Here is a 17026-nt window from a genome sequence, read left to right as displayed (position 1 = left end):
CCAGACCCTTGATCATCTTGGTTGCTCTCCTCTGACTACACTCAGTTTTCCCTTGCCTCTGTATCCTGAAACCCAGGAGAACATGATTGCTTCCTCCCAAGTTTCCAAGCACTTCCACTTCATCAATCAGTTCCTCCCTTTTGGTGAGGACCAGGTCCAAGATAGATGACCCCCTTGTTGGTTCTTCCATCTTCTGGGAAATGAAATTGTCAGCAATGCAATGATGGAATTTGTCAGACCTTACACTCTTGGCAGAGTTTGAGTCCCAACAAATAACCAGGGATTACATGGGGGACATGAGTCCCCCATGATTACTATTTCTCTCCTTTTTGAATGTTTGGTAATGTCTAAACAGAACTGAGTCCTGTTGAATTGAATGCTTTTTATGCCTAGGTGAGTGGGGTTAGGATTGCAACTTTAGGGTGAAATAGTCATGGCAGCCAATTCAAAAAAGGAAAAACAAAAAAATCAAAACCCAGAATAAAGCAGTTTAGCTCTGGTTATATCACAATCAGTGTTCAAAATAATCTTTCTTCAAGGTCATGTGACTTCTAAAAGTATATCAGATAGAACTTAAAATTGAAAACAACATTAGAACATAGTTCATCAGAATCATGCTTTAAACAAGTTCTTCTTGATATACATCAGGATTAAATTCAGTCTACATCTGAAATGTTCATGTGAAAATCCAAAACCATGGAAAACCTTTTATTTGAAAACACTTGTTTTTCTTCCCTAACTCATTTATTACTTTGGACTTTTGCATGAAATCAGGAACTTTGTTCCTTAGGAGTCCATCTGCTCCTGCTGTTTGTTCACCATCTGAAATCATAATCATCTGTTTGTGACACACTAATCATTTTCACAGTAACTAATTGTGATGTCACAAACAGATGATTATGATTTCAGGTGGTGAACAACCAGCAGGAACTAATGAACTCCCAAGGAACAAAGAAGAATAAGCATGGAGAAAAACAGATATTCATGTCATAGGGTTTTTCTCCCTTTCAAATCTAAGTTTGTCTGAATATAACAATTTATGTTTATTGGACAGTACCAGGTAAGAAGCCATGTCAAAACAATTTGAAGCACTGTTTACCAAAATCCCCTAGAAATATATTGTCAATGTATGAGGGGGAAATAATTTAATAAGATTGTCAGAAACTATACATTTACTTCGTAGATACTAATATTTTTTGATAAACCAAGTACATTAAGGCAGTTATTTATGAAATTTTGCATGCTCATAGGTTTTCATCTGAAATGAGAAACATACTTGTTTGACATTTATAGACCTTGTGTTTGAATAATTTTGTGAATTCTCTTTTGCACGTCTCCATATGTTTCTTTTGATCCAGGGACAGGGAATGTTAGTGGAGCCCTCCTGTGGCTAATTTAACACTTGTGAATTTTCTATGGATGATAATGAGTCACTTCAAGATTGAATAAAATGTATTCCTTATGTTTGCTATATGAGAAAGTCAAATCTGATAGGCAGAGTGATGCTTTTTTACAATTGTGTTTTGCTAGTTTATCTTGAGAGCTTTTTATTGTTTGCAAAGATTCAGTGTTTTTCTTCTTTTGGTCTCTGAGGTCCCACAGTTGTGTTCTGCACTTGAGCAGAGCCATTTCCAAAACCTTCAAGAGCTTTAGCTAGGGAGTGTGCACTCCTGCCCCTTCCCTTCCCTTCTAAGGGCAACAGAAAATTCTTCCACCCATGTTCTGATGGGTGGGATTGGTACACTCTTCTAAATGCATTGAGAATTGTATCTCTCAAAAAAAATTCCTGCCTCTACCTGCCTTTGGAGCTTTGTTTTCCTTGCCTTTATCCTTCTGATTTGTTTATTTCAAATGCATGTGATTAAAAAACATTTTTCTTTATGGCCCAGGTGCCTATACTGCAGTGGTTGAGATAGTACATCTAGCATCTACCTTTGACCACAGTATCCTTTAACTCTCTCAAGGGAACTTCCTCTCATTTGCCACAGTCCAAGACTAATTCTTCTAGAACTGGGACAGAGTCCTACATCACAATATCCAATCCCTCAGCTTTTGAGTATAGAAAATACATCAACGTTGAAGGTGTCCCCAGATCTACTTCATGTGCATCGATAACTGGACACTCCTATGCATCTCTGTGTACTTGATTCTGTTCCTTTTTTTCTATAAAACAATTTGGCTCTGTTTGTTTTCTGACATTCCAGATCTTGGAACATGTACTGTCTTTCAAACCAGAATGGCTATCTTCCTTCCTCACTTATGCTCAATCCCATGTCAGTCTCTACATATAATTCACTGATTTAAGGATATTGTATCTTTTCTCATCCACACGCTAACCTTCTCTGGAAGATTCTGTTGAACCTGTGTCTTCCATTCATTTTGTCCTCCTGCATGGGCAAACTCTTCATACCTCTGTTGTTGGACAGAGATGATGCGATTTGAAGGCTTCCTCTCTTGTCTTCAGCCATATGTGACCTTCAGCTCCTTTCTTTTAAGATGGCCTTTTTGGTTGTGACCATATCTATCAACAAAGTTAAGAAAGTGGCTGCCTTGAGTCATGATCTAACTTTCTTGTGCATCCTTTGACCAGACCCCAGCTTTCTACCTAAAGCTGTCTTTCATTTCAACTGGAACAAAGACATGAATGTTCCTTTTCTAGATTGATGGACCATAGTGAATTTGTGCAATAATCTGTCAGTTCTTACATTAAAAGATTATTGCTACCACTTCTTTGTGTTACCATAAACTTGCATGCATCAGTTTTGTTTGCTAGCTTGTTCCCTTGGCTCCCACAATTTTTGACGCAGTGTTGGGACATATCTTTATCAGCACAAGCTAGTTATGAATAGATACTACATAGATCTGTCATTTCACTGAGTCACCCATGCTGTTGGGTTTGCCCAGTTTTTGTGATGTTATACCTTTTGTGTCTGATGATGCAGATATTTTGTTAATGAAACAGCACCATCAAATACGTAATTTATAATACTTGCAGTAATTACCATTGCTGTCATTGACACTCCTAGAATTTCCACTTAAGGAACTGAATCCATTACCACTACACTTTTTGCCTCTTCTCTACGATGTATAATTTAGTGTCTAAAAGATTTAAAAAAAGGCAACAGACTTAGCTTAGTGGATTTATTTCTTGCAGGTCACAAAGCCACAATGCACTCAATCTTGATCTTCACCCTGCCTTATCCCAAAACCCTTAAAACCCAGATATTAGAAAATAGAAAGACATGCCAGAACCCTGTATATTTGGATTCATTATAGAACCCTGTATATGCCTCCATTCTGCTAAAGGAGAAGTACACACACAAAGGCTTACTGGATCAGAAACTGTAGTCCTTGGTTAGATGTGCACATTGGAATGCACATCTGAGTGTGGATACTACATGTCAGCACTGTTTTCAGTATAATGTCCATTTCTCATCTTCATTCTGATTAAGCAAGTCACACATAAATACTGGGGGAGGTGATAGTGTTAACCTGTCTTAAATAAATGCAGAAACACAACAGAAAATATTTGAGATGACAACATAATGTGAATCACTCTTCAAAACTCTTTGTAGAGTGCTGCTACCTGAACTCACTGCCCATTAAGTAAAAAATGGCAGAGCCATTGGTATTCCAGAAGAATTCAGTTGAGCAATGGCAGAGGTGTTGTGAAAAAAGCAGAATACATGTGAACTGCAGTTGAACCTGACTCTCCCACTCTTACTGTGTTGTCTACTCTCGGTAAAATAGCGACTGAACAGCCACTCTGTTTGCCAGTACTGTTGTAGACGGCTGTTGTGATCACATTCTTGTGTTTTGCTGTTCCTTTTTTCACGGATGTTTTGTGGAAATTCCAAAACTGGTACTTGCAGACCATTCTTGAGAGTTTAAATTGCCTGGCGTTTCATGCAAACTGAATATAAGCACAATGTCTTCATGCTTGTATTTCTGCTCTTCTTTATTACTATTGAAATGGTGCCTCAGAGTGTATTTTCAGTGCCTTTTGTGAAAATAAATTTATGGTGGTACCAAAGGTACTGACAATTTGATGGTTATTACTGACTGAATAGAGAAATGCTTGGAATTATTTCATCATGACTCAGTTAATAACATGTTTCAGAAATACAGTTCTGTATAAGAATCCTCATGAGACTGTTCAGAATATACTAAATGTATAATAAACATAAAGTGCATTATATCATATTGTCAAACCATGGTTTCGCATTACGGGCATAATTAGAACAGACCTGAACTTCGTGTGCTACCATTTCTAAATCTTTCTATGTTCCTGGCAAACCATAGTTTGCTGTTGCATCTGAATCTGACAAGCTATGGTGGTATCCAGTGCTGTCACTCTACTGATGGAAAGCGTCCATCAGTAGAATGAGGAGGGGTGGGATTACATCTTCCTCTGCAGGTCCCCAATCTGCTCCAAAGCATTGGATGCTCTCCGGAGCAGATTTAGGGTGACTGTCGGAAGCTTGCAGGAAAGAGGGGAAATTACTGGAAATTGTTTCCCTCTTAACACAGATGTCTTCCATCAGTAGATTAACACCATTGGTAACAACCCTATGGTTTGAGCAAATCATGAGTTTTAGTTGAAATCAGGATCACAAACCAGAATCAAGCATTCCTATCAAGAGCCAGAAAGAAGCTTATTAATTTTGGAGTGTGGGGAGAGGAAGGGGGGAAATGTGTGAGTCCAAAACTCTGTTCTATCTGACTGCACAAATTGTGTACACATCCTGAGAAATACATTTTGGATTGCTGTAGTTGATATGTTCCATGACTTTTAGTCAAACTCTGAAAGAGATTGTGAAGTCAGAGATTGTGTTATTTCTGATTGTTTTCTTAATAATAGCAACTTGCAAACCTACCACGTGGTAGGTGTTTTTGAAGACTACTATCCTATGAATACTGAGGGAGGGAGTCACTAATGGTCCTATAAAAGCAGACCATTCTGAGACGCAGACAATGACAGCTCAGTCTCTGTACTTCTCCTTGGTTGAAGCTCATAAGTAACTTTCCGTCCTCTTTCTGTTATGGCGAGACTATCACTTAGTTTGGTTGCATACAGGTTGCATTTTGTTTTCTTTTTTCTTTCTGTAAATGGTTAGCAGAACTGTCGAGCAAATATTTTAATGGTTTTTTTAAAAATGGATCAGACAGATTCATGGAGGAGAGGTCTGTCAGTGGTTGTTAATTTTGAATTGGGAACTCTCTGCATAAGAAAGTAATCCTCTGAATACCAGATGCTGGGAACATTAGGAATAGCTGCCACCCTTGTGTCCTGTTGCTTGTGAGTTTCCAGTACTATCTGGCCAGCAGTTCTTGGAAACTGAATGGTGGACTAGAGCAGAACTTCCTTGATAGCGCCATGAATGAGCTTCATCACATTCAATACGCATATTGATAGTTAATTGCATTTTATTGCTTCTTTTATTTCTTACATTGTATTGCAATTTGAATAATAATAATATTATTCAATATAATAATAATAATAATAATAATAATAATAATAATAATAATATATTATTATTATTATATTATTATATTATTATATATTATTATTATTCAAATTGTAAAACAATAAAACACAATAGTATAAGAAATAAAAGAAGCAATTAAAATACAATTAAAAACCACTGGACTAGTGGAATATTGTTCTGAACCAGCAAGGCAATTCTCAAGCAGTTTTTGAAACAAAAGATTGCGTTTGAGACTACTGTTTCAAGAAAACCTCTCTAGAGTTTTTAAATAATGAGTGATTACCACTGTCTTTCCAGTCTGCATATTTTTCTAATATAATTGTATACAGACTTCCATACATATTATCTATTTACTTTATTAAATGGTGGGAAAAATGATAGTTGCATTGCTGATAGACCAGCTTCATTTGGCTCCTTTTTTCACTGACCTATTTCCATTCTAACTGGCGGGTGATGCTGTGGTCTAAACCACAGAGCCTAGGGCTTGCCAATCAGAAGGTCGGCGGTTCGAATCCCCATGACGGGATGAGCTCCCGTTGCTCAGTCCCTGCTCCTGCCAACCTAGCAGTTCGAAAGCATGTCAAAGTGCAAGTAGATAAATAGGTACCGCTCCGGTGGAAAGGTAAACGGCGTTTCCGTGCGCTGCTCTGGTTCTCCTGAAGCAGCTTAGTCATGCTGGCCACATGACCTGGAAGCTGTACGCCGGCTCCCTCGGCCTGTAAAGCTAGATGAGCGCTGAAACCCCAGAGTCGTCTGTGACTGGACCTAATGGTCAGGGGTTCCTTTACCTTTACTTTTACCTTTAGTTTGGTTGTTTTCCTTTTCCTGCCTTTTTCAGACTGTGTTGTGTCTTTTATATTACAATCCTGTGTGCAAAGGCTGTCTTTTTAAAATTGATCTTATGGAGGAGCAGGTTAAAAATGTTTTAAATAAATAAACATGTCACAAAGCATTTTACCTACACAAGTTGTATTCATTGTTATGGGAATATACCAATTACAGTCGTACCTTGGTTCTGGAACACCTTGTGACTTGAATATTTTGGCTCCCAAATGCTGCAAACCTGGAAGTGAGTGTTCCAGTTTGCGAACGTTTTTTGGAAGCTGAACATCTGACGCGGCTTCTGCAGCTTCTGATTGAGTGGAGGAAGCTCCTGCAACCAATCGGAAGCTGCGCCTTGGTTTTCGAACATTTTTGGAAGTTGAACGGACTTCTGGAACAGTTTCCATTCGAGAACCAAGGTACGACTGTACTAGACTTTTTTCCTTTTTCTTGTGTGTTTTGTTTAGTAAAAGTTAGATACTTTTAATATAGCCACTAAAAGAAAACACTTTAGTATTTTTAATTTTTTAAAGGAGGCTTTAATGTCACAGGTCTATGAAAACCCAGTGGCTGCAGGCACTTCCTATTGTTTCCCATGAGTAGGGAAAGGTTGGGTCAGTCTATAAGTGCTCCTCAAACTTTCTGTAACATTTTTTATTCTAATCTAAAAGAAGGAAGATACTATTTATGTATCATGTATTCTGTGTCACAGACATAATCCTCCTATTTGATATTAAAATTGATATGCAGTAAAATTGAACGGCCTCGGTCCTGTATACCTGAAGGAGCGTCTCCACCCCCATCAATCAGCCCGGACACTGAGATCCAGCGCCGAGGGCCTTCTGTCGGTTCCCTCACTGCGAGAAGCAAAACTACAGGGAACCAGGCAGAGGGCCTTCTCGGTAGTGTCGCCCGCCCTGTGGAACGCCCTCCCATCAGAAGTCAAGGGAATAAACAACTACCTGACATTCAGAAAATACCTGAAGGCAGCCCTGTTTGGGGAAGTTTTTTAACTGTGATATTTTAAATGTATTTTAATGTTTAGTGGAAGCCGCCCAGAGTGGCTGGGGAGACCCAGCCAGATGGGCGGGGTACAAATAATAAATTATTGTTATTATTATTATTTATGATCAGAAGCCAGTATGTTTGAAAAAGAAATAACCAGGAAGTTCAAAGGTTTTTCTTAATCAGCAACTTAAGTATTGCAAAGCTATAATGTAATGCAATAACTAGACTTAAAAATAAAGTTTAAAAGTAGCTATCTAGAATTTATAGTTTCTGCAGTGAAACCCCTATTTTGTTCCCTTTATAGTAGTGGAAATACAGGAAAATGTTATTATATGATGTTACTTAAAACATGAGATTACTTTTATAAATATTGTTGGTAGTAGATGGGAATGGCAGAAACCTCAAAGGAGTATTGTGTGACATAATTTGTTGACGTGTATAGTGCTTCCAAATCCTCATAACAAAAGGTGTTACATAAGTGGAAAGTCCTTGTCATTATTGCTAATTGAATGATGTTATTACAGTAATGTGGATACAATTGAAAAACATATGGTATATTATGCGGGAGAGTTTTTTATTCATCCTATGCTCCATATTAGTTGTTTTAACATTTAAAAAGATTAGTAATCTGGACGAATTCCCGACTATTGTTCCAGACAGCAGTTAGATATTTGGGTGGATCATGTAAAAACACTGAAAAGGCTGAGAGAGCATGTGAAATGTTTGTTTGAAGTGATATTACATCAGTGGACTAGACATCTGTACTTTTTGATGTGGTTTGAAAAGGTTTATAGTATTGTACTGGAATTTTAAATGGGTTTTCTTTCACCATATTACTTCTGTTATTATTTCTGAACAAATACATGTATTTTGTTCATGTCCTGCTATTTAAAATGTTGCATCTGTATATATCTGAAGTGCTTTTATGGAGACTGGTATTGCATTAGGCCACATTCAAAGGAAACGTGAGCCCTTCACCATATGTATTAGCATTGTCCCTTGATTTTCTCTGCAAATATGCCAGCAGAAATCATACATCTATTATTTCCCACTGTATTTCACCATCTCTGTTACAAACGTTGGGTGTTTTTCTGATTGTCATGGTGGGATAGAAGGAGCAAGTCACAGATTTCAGGCATTTATTAAAGTGATGTATTTAATATGTTGTGCCCTGAAGATTCTTAAACTGAATCAGATCACTTCATCTAGCCCAGTATTGTTTCCTCTGACTGGCAGCTTTTGCAAGATCTCAGGAAGAGGTCTTTCTCAGCCCTGCTCTCTGATATCATGCCAGTGAGCTATGGGCCACCAAAGGTTGGGTGGAACATTGAACCCCAAAATCACCGATCCAAACCTTGTTGCATTTGTATGTTGAGCCTGAAAGAGCCCAAGTAAAGTGTCAGATGTACAGACTTCCCTATCTTTTGAGGTTAATCAGCCAGCTTTATTTTAAAGCAGGAAGCCTGTTTCAAATATAGCTCGTAAGCCAGGACTCAGGAAAAAGGAAATCAAAGCTGTGGGGAAATCCCCCAACAACCATGTTGGACGGTGGGAGGTTGAAGCCTGATGTTTCGTTTGGGGGTTGTTCAGGTTTGGCATTATGTGTTAATGTGGCCTCTATCTACTGCCCTGCACTGAAAAACTGCATTTAATATTATTCTGCATTTCTGGAAGATGGTTAAGATTTAAGTGTATCTTCCACATAGAGAAGTAAGAAACAGATGCCACAATATCATCATTGATGACACTTGTGAGGATGAAACTGATGGTTTCAATAAGAGGTATCTGAAAGTAGAATGTGTTTACTGGCAATGTTCTGTTTGGTAATATTTAAACAATTACAGGTAGAGTAAAAAGGGTCTTTGTTCTTGTTTTCAGCACCAAAGGGAATACTCCATCTCTCTCCTGATGTTTATCAAGAAATGGAAGCGAGCCGCAACAAAGCATCCCCTGGTACCCCTGTAAACTATTTGTCCTCCAAGGAAATGAGCCAAGCATCGAGTTGTTTCTTCAGCACATCTCCTGCCACTAATAATACAGCTACAATTGCCAGGGAACTGCTCATGAACGGAACATCTCCCACTGCTGAAGCTATAGGCCTGAAAGGAATGTCAGTCACTGCCCCTTGTTCTACGGTGCAACCTTCAAAGCAACTGGAATATCTGGCAAGGATCCAAGGCTTTCAGGTATGGGTGGACTTGAATAAAAGGCATTGTATAGCCATTATCTGCAGAATTGCTTTAGCTTATTTATTTATTTAGAAGATTTAGAGTTGTAAGAATGTCAGAGGATCCTGTATATATTCCAATGATTTTGTTACTGTCTTGTCTGTTGCCGCCTGAAACTTGATTTCCATTGGGATGGGGGGAAGTAATGCATGTAGTGATCCTAAATAATCATGCACATCATGGATGGAAGAATATATAATGGTTTGGTATTGATTTAAATACTGTCCTGTGCCAAAAGGCCACAGGGTTTTAATGTATTTTCAATCTTTGTTGGAAGCCGCCCAGAGTGGCTGGGGAAACCCAGCCAGATGGGCGGGTTATAAATATTAAATAATAAATTATTATTATTATTGACGAGAACTTAAATAACAATTGTTTTGATACAAATTGTAATAAAACACAGTCCTCAAAATCTTTAGAAATTACTTCAGTCACAGTTGCCCTCCTCACAAAGCCTGCTAGAAGAGGTGTCTCTTCACCTGTTTCATAAAGGAAAACAACTGTGTCACTAGGCACACCTTGGTGATGAGGGTATTCTACAGACATGGAGCCACCACTGAAAAGGCCCTTCCATGGACCCCAGCACTACATATGTCAACCTGTGCAGGGACCACCAGTTCAGGTATCATCCATTGATTTTACAGGATGAGCAGATGGATATGTGAGAAGGCATTCTACTTGCTTACATATCTCGGATCTAGCCATTCAGGTCTTTAAAGTGTAGGCACCTTGACTTGAGCTGGAAGACAAAATGACAACCAGTGAACTTGTTTTAAAATGTGGGTTTTATGTACTAGGCCTGCTACTCCTACAAGCACGTTTTGCACTAATTGCAATTTCTGGAGCATCTTCAAGGACAGCCCAATGTAGAACACGTTACAGTTGTCCACCTTGGAGGTTGTCAGAGCATGAGTGACCATAGCTAGGGTATGCTTATTGAAGAATGGCTGCAGCTGGTGCACCAGCTGAAGCCAGGCATAGGTACTTCTTTAGCCACCCAGGCTACTTGGGCCTGAAGTGACAGTGATGGTTCAAGGAGCACCCCCAAACTAAACAACTGTTTCTTGAACCTGGTCAAAAACAAGTCATTCCTAGCAGGGGCGTAGCAAGGTAAATTGGTACCCGAGGGCAATCATTTTTTTGTCAAACCCCCCCCCCCAGGCATGGGAAGGTCAGGTGGTACCCGGTGCGGAAAATTTCTTGTCAACCCCCCCATTGACCCCCCCCCCCCCGCAAAAATGGTTTTACATTATTTCATATTTTCTTACAAAGGAATAATAACAAGTAATAATAAAAAACTTTTATTTATATCCCACCCTCCCTGGCCGAAGTCGGGCTCAGGGTGGCTAACATCAGATACATAACATTGGTATAAAATCAAACAATAATTAAATTACCTCCTAAAAACATCTCAGAATCAAATTAAAGTGTAATTAGATGGCTTTCCACAGGGTTAGGGTTGGGAACAGTAAGTGTTCTCTGAACTAAAATTTCAGCCTTCATGACATAGGAAAACAGCCAAGTGAACAGCTATTTTGGTGGAGGAGGGTCAAGATATTAACCGATATGCATGAAATTTCATATATAGCTATATAATCCCTAGTATAGTAAGATAAGACCTTCGGAGCAGGTATTTAAAAAAATATATCATTTTTTTTTTTTTAATGTTCCTTGATAATTTGTCACCTCCTCCATTATGGAACACGGGGCGTCCCGCCCCCCGCCCCCCTTGCTATGCCCCTGATTCCTACAACTTCTGTCTATGGAACCAACTTCTCACAGCACTTTCCATCAGATGTCACCCAGTGCTATTCTCTGCAGCCACCCTTGGAATTAAGAGCAGAACCACGGAAAAACACTGTACCCCATCTCCTCAGGGAGTCCAAGAAGATATCACAGTCAGTGGTATTGAAAGCGCTGAAAATTCAATAAATTTCAGCAGGGTCACACTCCCCTGCCCTTCTTCCAACGAAGACCATCAGCTAGGACAACCAAGGCCATTTCCACCCCCACCAGGCCTAGACACAGATCCAAGCTGCCTCATCATCTTTTCAAGCACCTAACCCATAAGGGGAATGTATACTTATTAGTTAAATATTTCCATCATAAGAAGTATTGGCATGTATCTAACTAGCCCCTTTCATTTCAAAAATCTGTTTGCAGTAGGGATTCTTTTATTTTTCTAACCAACCGAAAGCTACTTTTTAAACTTTGAGGTGGTGGTGAATAATTAAAAGTGGCTCCTGATGTGTTCTGGTGGACAGCTTGATGTTTTCAAAAAGAAAAGAGAACCCGTTTATAACCAAAGAAAGGAAATCAGATCTTGCACTTGCTAACACTCACATTATAGCTTCTGTTTAAAAAAAAAAATCAATTATATACTTTCAGGCTTTCTTGGCGCTAGGAAAGAGAAACATTGAAAGCTTGCCCTAACTGAGTCGTTGTGCCAGTTAGAGGTGGAGATCTTGTGTCCCTCAGTTCATCTGCATATAGTAGGATCAGACAAATCTTGATGAAAGGAAATTCAATCCTCAAAAGTTTTCATTATCTCTTACATCTTTCTTTCACATCTTGTTGAATTGCTTTCAGTGTTTTATTTTCATTAGAGAAAACACATTTTATGGTAACATTTTCACCAACTTGCTTACTTCCTTAGCTGTAAGATACAGTTACTAGGCACTGATTGTTTGTGCTTTTCCTATCTACTTGCCCCCCCCCCCATTCTTGATTGGTCTTGAAAAATAGAATCCTTGTTTCCTTTTTTGCCCAGGTTGCTGCTGGTCATTCTACATGAACTTCAGCAGATATTCTCTCTAATTCCCACTTATTTCTTCAGTGTATCAAGAAACTGGTGATTTTGGCTTCCTACCCACATCCCTTTTGTTCAGTTCAGCTTAATACCTTGGCTGCCTGAGTTTTTGGAATGAGCATGAAGCTCTGTGCTGGATCACTGAGCACTGAGGAGAGTGTTGAACAGAATCTCTGTGGGAAATGGCTTAGTGGGCTGTCAAGTGCCTATCACCAGTCTCTTCACCATCTCACTACAGAAAGCGCTTTCTGTTCAAGATCTTAAAAGCCTTTTTTTTTTTCCTTTACAGGTTAGTTATATCACACAGGTTTACCAGAGAAGAAAATAGTGCATTGATCAGGATGGCGCTTATTTCATACTCCTTGAATGCCTCAGAGCTGTGCGGTTTTTCTTTAGACAAATTATAAGTTCCTTTGTTCTGAGAACAATAAACATTAAAATGTCTATTTCTTAATTATAAACACATCTTTGTTCCACACTGACAATTGAGCGTACACATTCCATATTAAAAAATAATAACAAAACAATAAAAAACTACTTCCCAAGAGGCATTGTTTACTGTAATAAGAATACGTATATTACTTTTTAAAAACCTAATTGGACAGACTCCAACGTCCAACTAGAAGATATACCTTTAAAAATATGTATTTTTATTTAAGCTTTAATTTTCTGTATTCATTATATATATATAAAACACACATATGTTACAAGCCATCAATATTTGAGACACACATACACTGCATGCTAGGCAAGCCTATTAAATTATTCATTACCCATTATTACAGGGCTCTGTTATTAAAAGAGCGGTGCTGTACTTTGATTCAGTTCGAATTAATGAAGCCAAGTACTTAACAAATTTTACAGTATCTGTATAAAGCATTCTTATTGTTCAGGTTCAGGGTTATTATTTAAGCCACTTGCTTGGAGGCTTATTAAACAAAATGAGCTGCACATAAAAGAAGCGCTGCTATTTTAATGTTTACTTGCAATTTTGTTTGTTGCTTCATAACTTGAACAGGAAAAAAAAGTTTTTTTAAAAGCTACAGTGCAAATAAAATACCCCAAATCATTTGGTTACATTGAAATATCTAGTGGAATTGGTTCTACATGTTGATGATTTGTTTTAAAAATGTTATAGGCCATTTCTTCCAAGTGCTCCGGGCTGCTAATAGTGAATATTACTTAACTTGCGCAATCCAGCTATATATAGTTTACTAGGACAAAGTGCCCACCGAAATTAACTGGAGTGTGTAGAGAAGGGTCAAATGAGATGCGGCAGGGCAACCATACTGTTCTCATATAAAGTTGGAGTGGAGTTTTCTCATCTGTACATGCAGACGAGGGAAATAAAACCCACCCTTTGCCCTGCCTTGCCTTTCAAAAGTCCACTGCTTTAAGCAGTTGTCCCTGTACCAGCTCTGATACCAGAAATGAGCCAGGTAAGAGGAAAATGATGGAAAGCTATGGAATGTACCGTGGTGAGGTTTCACGTTCCTCCCCTTTTGTTGGAGGGTAGATTGCATTCCCACTTTAGATGCGAATGATACAGACATGCAGGGGCGTCGCAAGGGGGAGGCGGGGGGCTGCCCCTAGTTCCAGGGGAGGGGGGTGACACTTTGGCCGGCCCCTCCCACCCCGCCTCGCCGGGCGGGCCCGAACGGGGGCATGTCGCCTTTTCCCCCTTCCAGCGGCTATTTTTCAGCGGCGGTGGGGGGTGGACCAGCGAGGAGGGGGTGTCGCGCTGGCATGACACCCCCTCCTCGCTGGCCCACCCCCCCACTGAAAAAAACCGCTGGAGGGGGGGAAAGGAAGCAGAGCAGGCGCATCCAAGCGCCTGCTCTGCTTCTCTTTTCCCCCTTTCCGCCGCTTTTTTTCGGCGGGGGGGGCGGGCCAGCGAGGGGGGTGTCACGCTTGTCACCCCCTCCTCGCTGGCCCACCCCTCGCTGAAAAAAAGCCGCGGAAAGGGGGAAATTCCCCCTTTCTGCATCCACGTGTGTCATGACGTCATGATGATGTCACGACGCACGCGTCGTGCCCCTCCCCCAGGGGGGTGCCTCTGCGCTGCCGCCGCCCCCAGCAGCACAGAGGCTTGCTACGCCACTGCAGACATGTGCATAAAATACACATGGGTGTTCTGTGCATTGACTTGATCAAAACTTTACAGTAAATATCCAGGAGGTCAGGATTAAAGTTTTTTGGGGTGCGGGGTGGGGAGAGAGTGTAATAAGGGTTTTAAAAACCTTCCCTATACTATACAGGAAAGTATGGAGGCTAAAGGGGGTCACTGTTTCCACAAATAAACATGCTCACCCCAATATTTAGCAACAAAGTGCTCAAGTTTAAGGCTAGCAGACAGCTCCAAGCCTAAGCAGGGGAAAGCAGGGGGGAAGTGTCAGGAGGGTAGGAAAGAAGAAAGCCGTCATCCCTACAAAACTTTTGTTCAGGTTAGCTAGAGCCCTGAGTTTTCCTGTTAGTGACCAAGGACACACTGCACATCCCCATGGTTTTTCTGTATAAAACTTACATTTTCTAGAAAAGGTCTGCAGTACCAATTCAGCAGATTTCACCGAGTAGAGCATCTGAAATTTGTTATAGTACCGTAATTCACTACAAAACCTGGTATCTGAAGTTGTACAGGTATAAACCCAATCTGGCAATCAGTTCAATAAGATATGGTGATGTGGGGGGTATGGGGGGGCCTTGTGTAGAAATTTATTTCAAAGAGTTCAGGCTGATTGATGTTTCCACCCTAGCCCCTGTAAATTAAAACTGGTGCACTTAGATGGTGCATTATTGGATCAGTCTTCCAATAATTGTATTTAGATATGCACACGAATGCAATTTGTATTTCTTTGTTTGGAAGACATCCATGGGAAACTCAGCATTTGCATTTCCTTTGCTCCAAATTAACCTCATAAGTGGAGTATAACCAGCACCTATCAGAGTTTCCTTCCCCTTCCTCTTGTCTCCCCTCATTTGAGTATCAGGAAGTATGACCTTCTCAGAGGTTAAGAGTAGTGGTAATCTGTGAATAGTTAAGTAATTATTTACAGTTCTCCACCTGCAGAGATTATTTTCATATGTATAATGCATGCAATGTGCCATATAGTGCAACTACTACGTTTGTTCTTTTTGTACCTCTTACCATTGTTCTTTAGAAAATGTAACATCCAGCTCTGGCACACTTCAGAATAAGTCTGCTTAAGTCAGTATCACTCCTTAGCTCAAAAGTGACAGGAGTGTAAGAAGATAGTTGCTGGATTAGCCTAAAGCTCTACCTAGCCTGGGATCTTTTTCATAACTGTAGGTGGTTCAACATGGTCTGGACTCTGGAAGAACAGTGTAAAGAGCAAAAAGTGGTAACCTTGTATTCCAGTTGTTGCCATTCAGTTTCAGTCAGTGGTTTTAAATTGTGACCTAGTAAACAGGTGATATTCTCTGTGGAGTATGCCCACCTTTTCTGAATCTGGAAAATAAAACATTTTTATATCGCGTGAAGGCCTAGTTCTACAATGTCTTACTCCTGCCCACCTAGCAGTTCGAAAGCACGTCAAAGTGCAAGTAGATTAATAGGTACCGCTCCAGCGGGAAGGTAAACGGCGTTTCCGTGTGCTGCTCTGGTTCACCAGAAGCGGCTTTGTCATGCTGGCCACATGACCCGGAAGCTGTATGCCAGCTCCCTTTGCCAGTAACGCGAGATGAGCGTCGCAACCCCAGAGTCGGATACGACTCAACCTAATGGTCAGGGGTCCCTTTACCTTTACAATGTCTTACTACATCTGAATTTGGCCTAAGATTCAATCCATACATACACATTGTGGGTATGAACAGATCACACTATTTCAGCTCTCTTTCTATTTCACATTTGTTGATTTCTGAATGTCTTCCATCCAGATGCTCTTGGAGGAAACTGATATTCTAGAACTTTTTCAGTCAGGCTTTAGGCCCAGTTTTGGCACAGAAACTGCTTTGGTTACCCTGTACTATGACCTCTGTTGGGAGAGAGAGAGAGATGTAATGTGTCCCTGTTAATTCTCCTTGACCTCTCAATGGTTTTTGATACCATCAACCATGGTATCCTTCTGGAGCTGCTGTTTGAGTTAGGGATGGGCAGCAGTACTTTGTGGTGGTTCCATCCCTATTTGGATGGTCGTTTCCAGAGGGTGATGCTTAGGGAGTGCTGTGGAGCTTTCAATGTGGGGTTCCTCAATTGTGAATAATCAGCTAATAAGTCAAGTGTGAGCTAGTGTGGTGTAGTGGTTAAGAGCGGTAGACTCGTAATCTGGTGAACCGGGTTGGCGTCTCCGCTCCTCCACATGCAGCTGCTGGATGACCTTGGGCTAGTCACACTTCCTTGAAGTGTTTGTTGTGGGGGAAGAAGGGAAAGGAGAATGTTTTTTAAAGTGGAATTTATGGTTGTTTGTACCCAGTGCCAGTAGCCTTGATTCCTGAGGCTGGTCAGGAAGTTGCCTTCTTTCATGGGTGTGTGGGAATGCATTTACAAATAGATGTTGCTGTGTATTTGTCTGTTAGCACACAGGAAAGATTATCAGTCCCTTGTACTTCATCTAACTAGATGACCAATACCAGGAGTAAATAAATAAATTGTGGAGCATTTGTCTAATCAATCAGCTGGCTCTTAATTTTTTCCCCTTTAGAACCTTCAGCAT

At 40.2% G+C, this 17026-nt stretch overlaps 1 protein-coding gene across 4 annotated transcripts in view; it reads left to right on the top strand.

Moving 5' to 3' along the window:
* STAU2 (staufen double-stranded RNA binding protein 2) overlaps nt 1-17026 on the top strand; it is a 141509-nt gene that overhangs the window by 57368 nt on the left and 67115 nt on the right. For all 4 annotated transcript variants that reach the window (XM_033155426.1, XM_033155430.1, XM_033155428.1 and 1 more), the window contains exon 12: nt 9198-9505. In XM_033155426.1, the coding sequence (XP_033011317.1) occupies nt 9198-9505 (308 nt within the window). The remainder of the gene's footprint in view (nt 1-9197; nt 9506-17026) is intronic.

The sequence above is a fragment of the Lacerta agilis genome, chromosome 7 (genome assembly GCF_009819535.1).
Source record: "Lacerta agilis isolate rLacAgi1 chromosome 7, rLacAgi1.pri, whole genome shotgun sequence".
In the NCBI taxonomy this organism is placed as follows: Eukaryota; Metazoa; Chordata; class Lepidosauria; order Squamata; family Lacertidae; genus Lacerta; species Lacerta agilis.
Note: the sequence above shows the minus strand (reverse complement) of the source record. Positions and strands in the feature narration are given on the sequence as shown.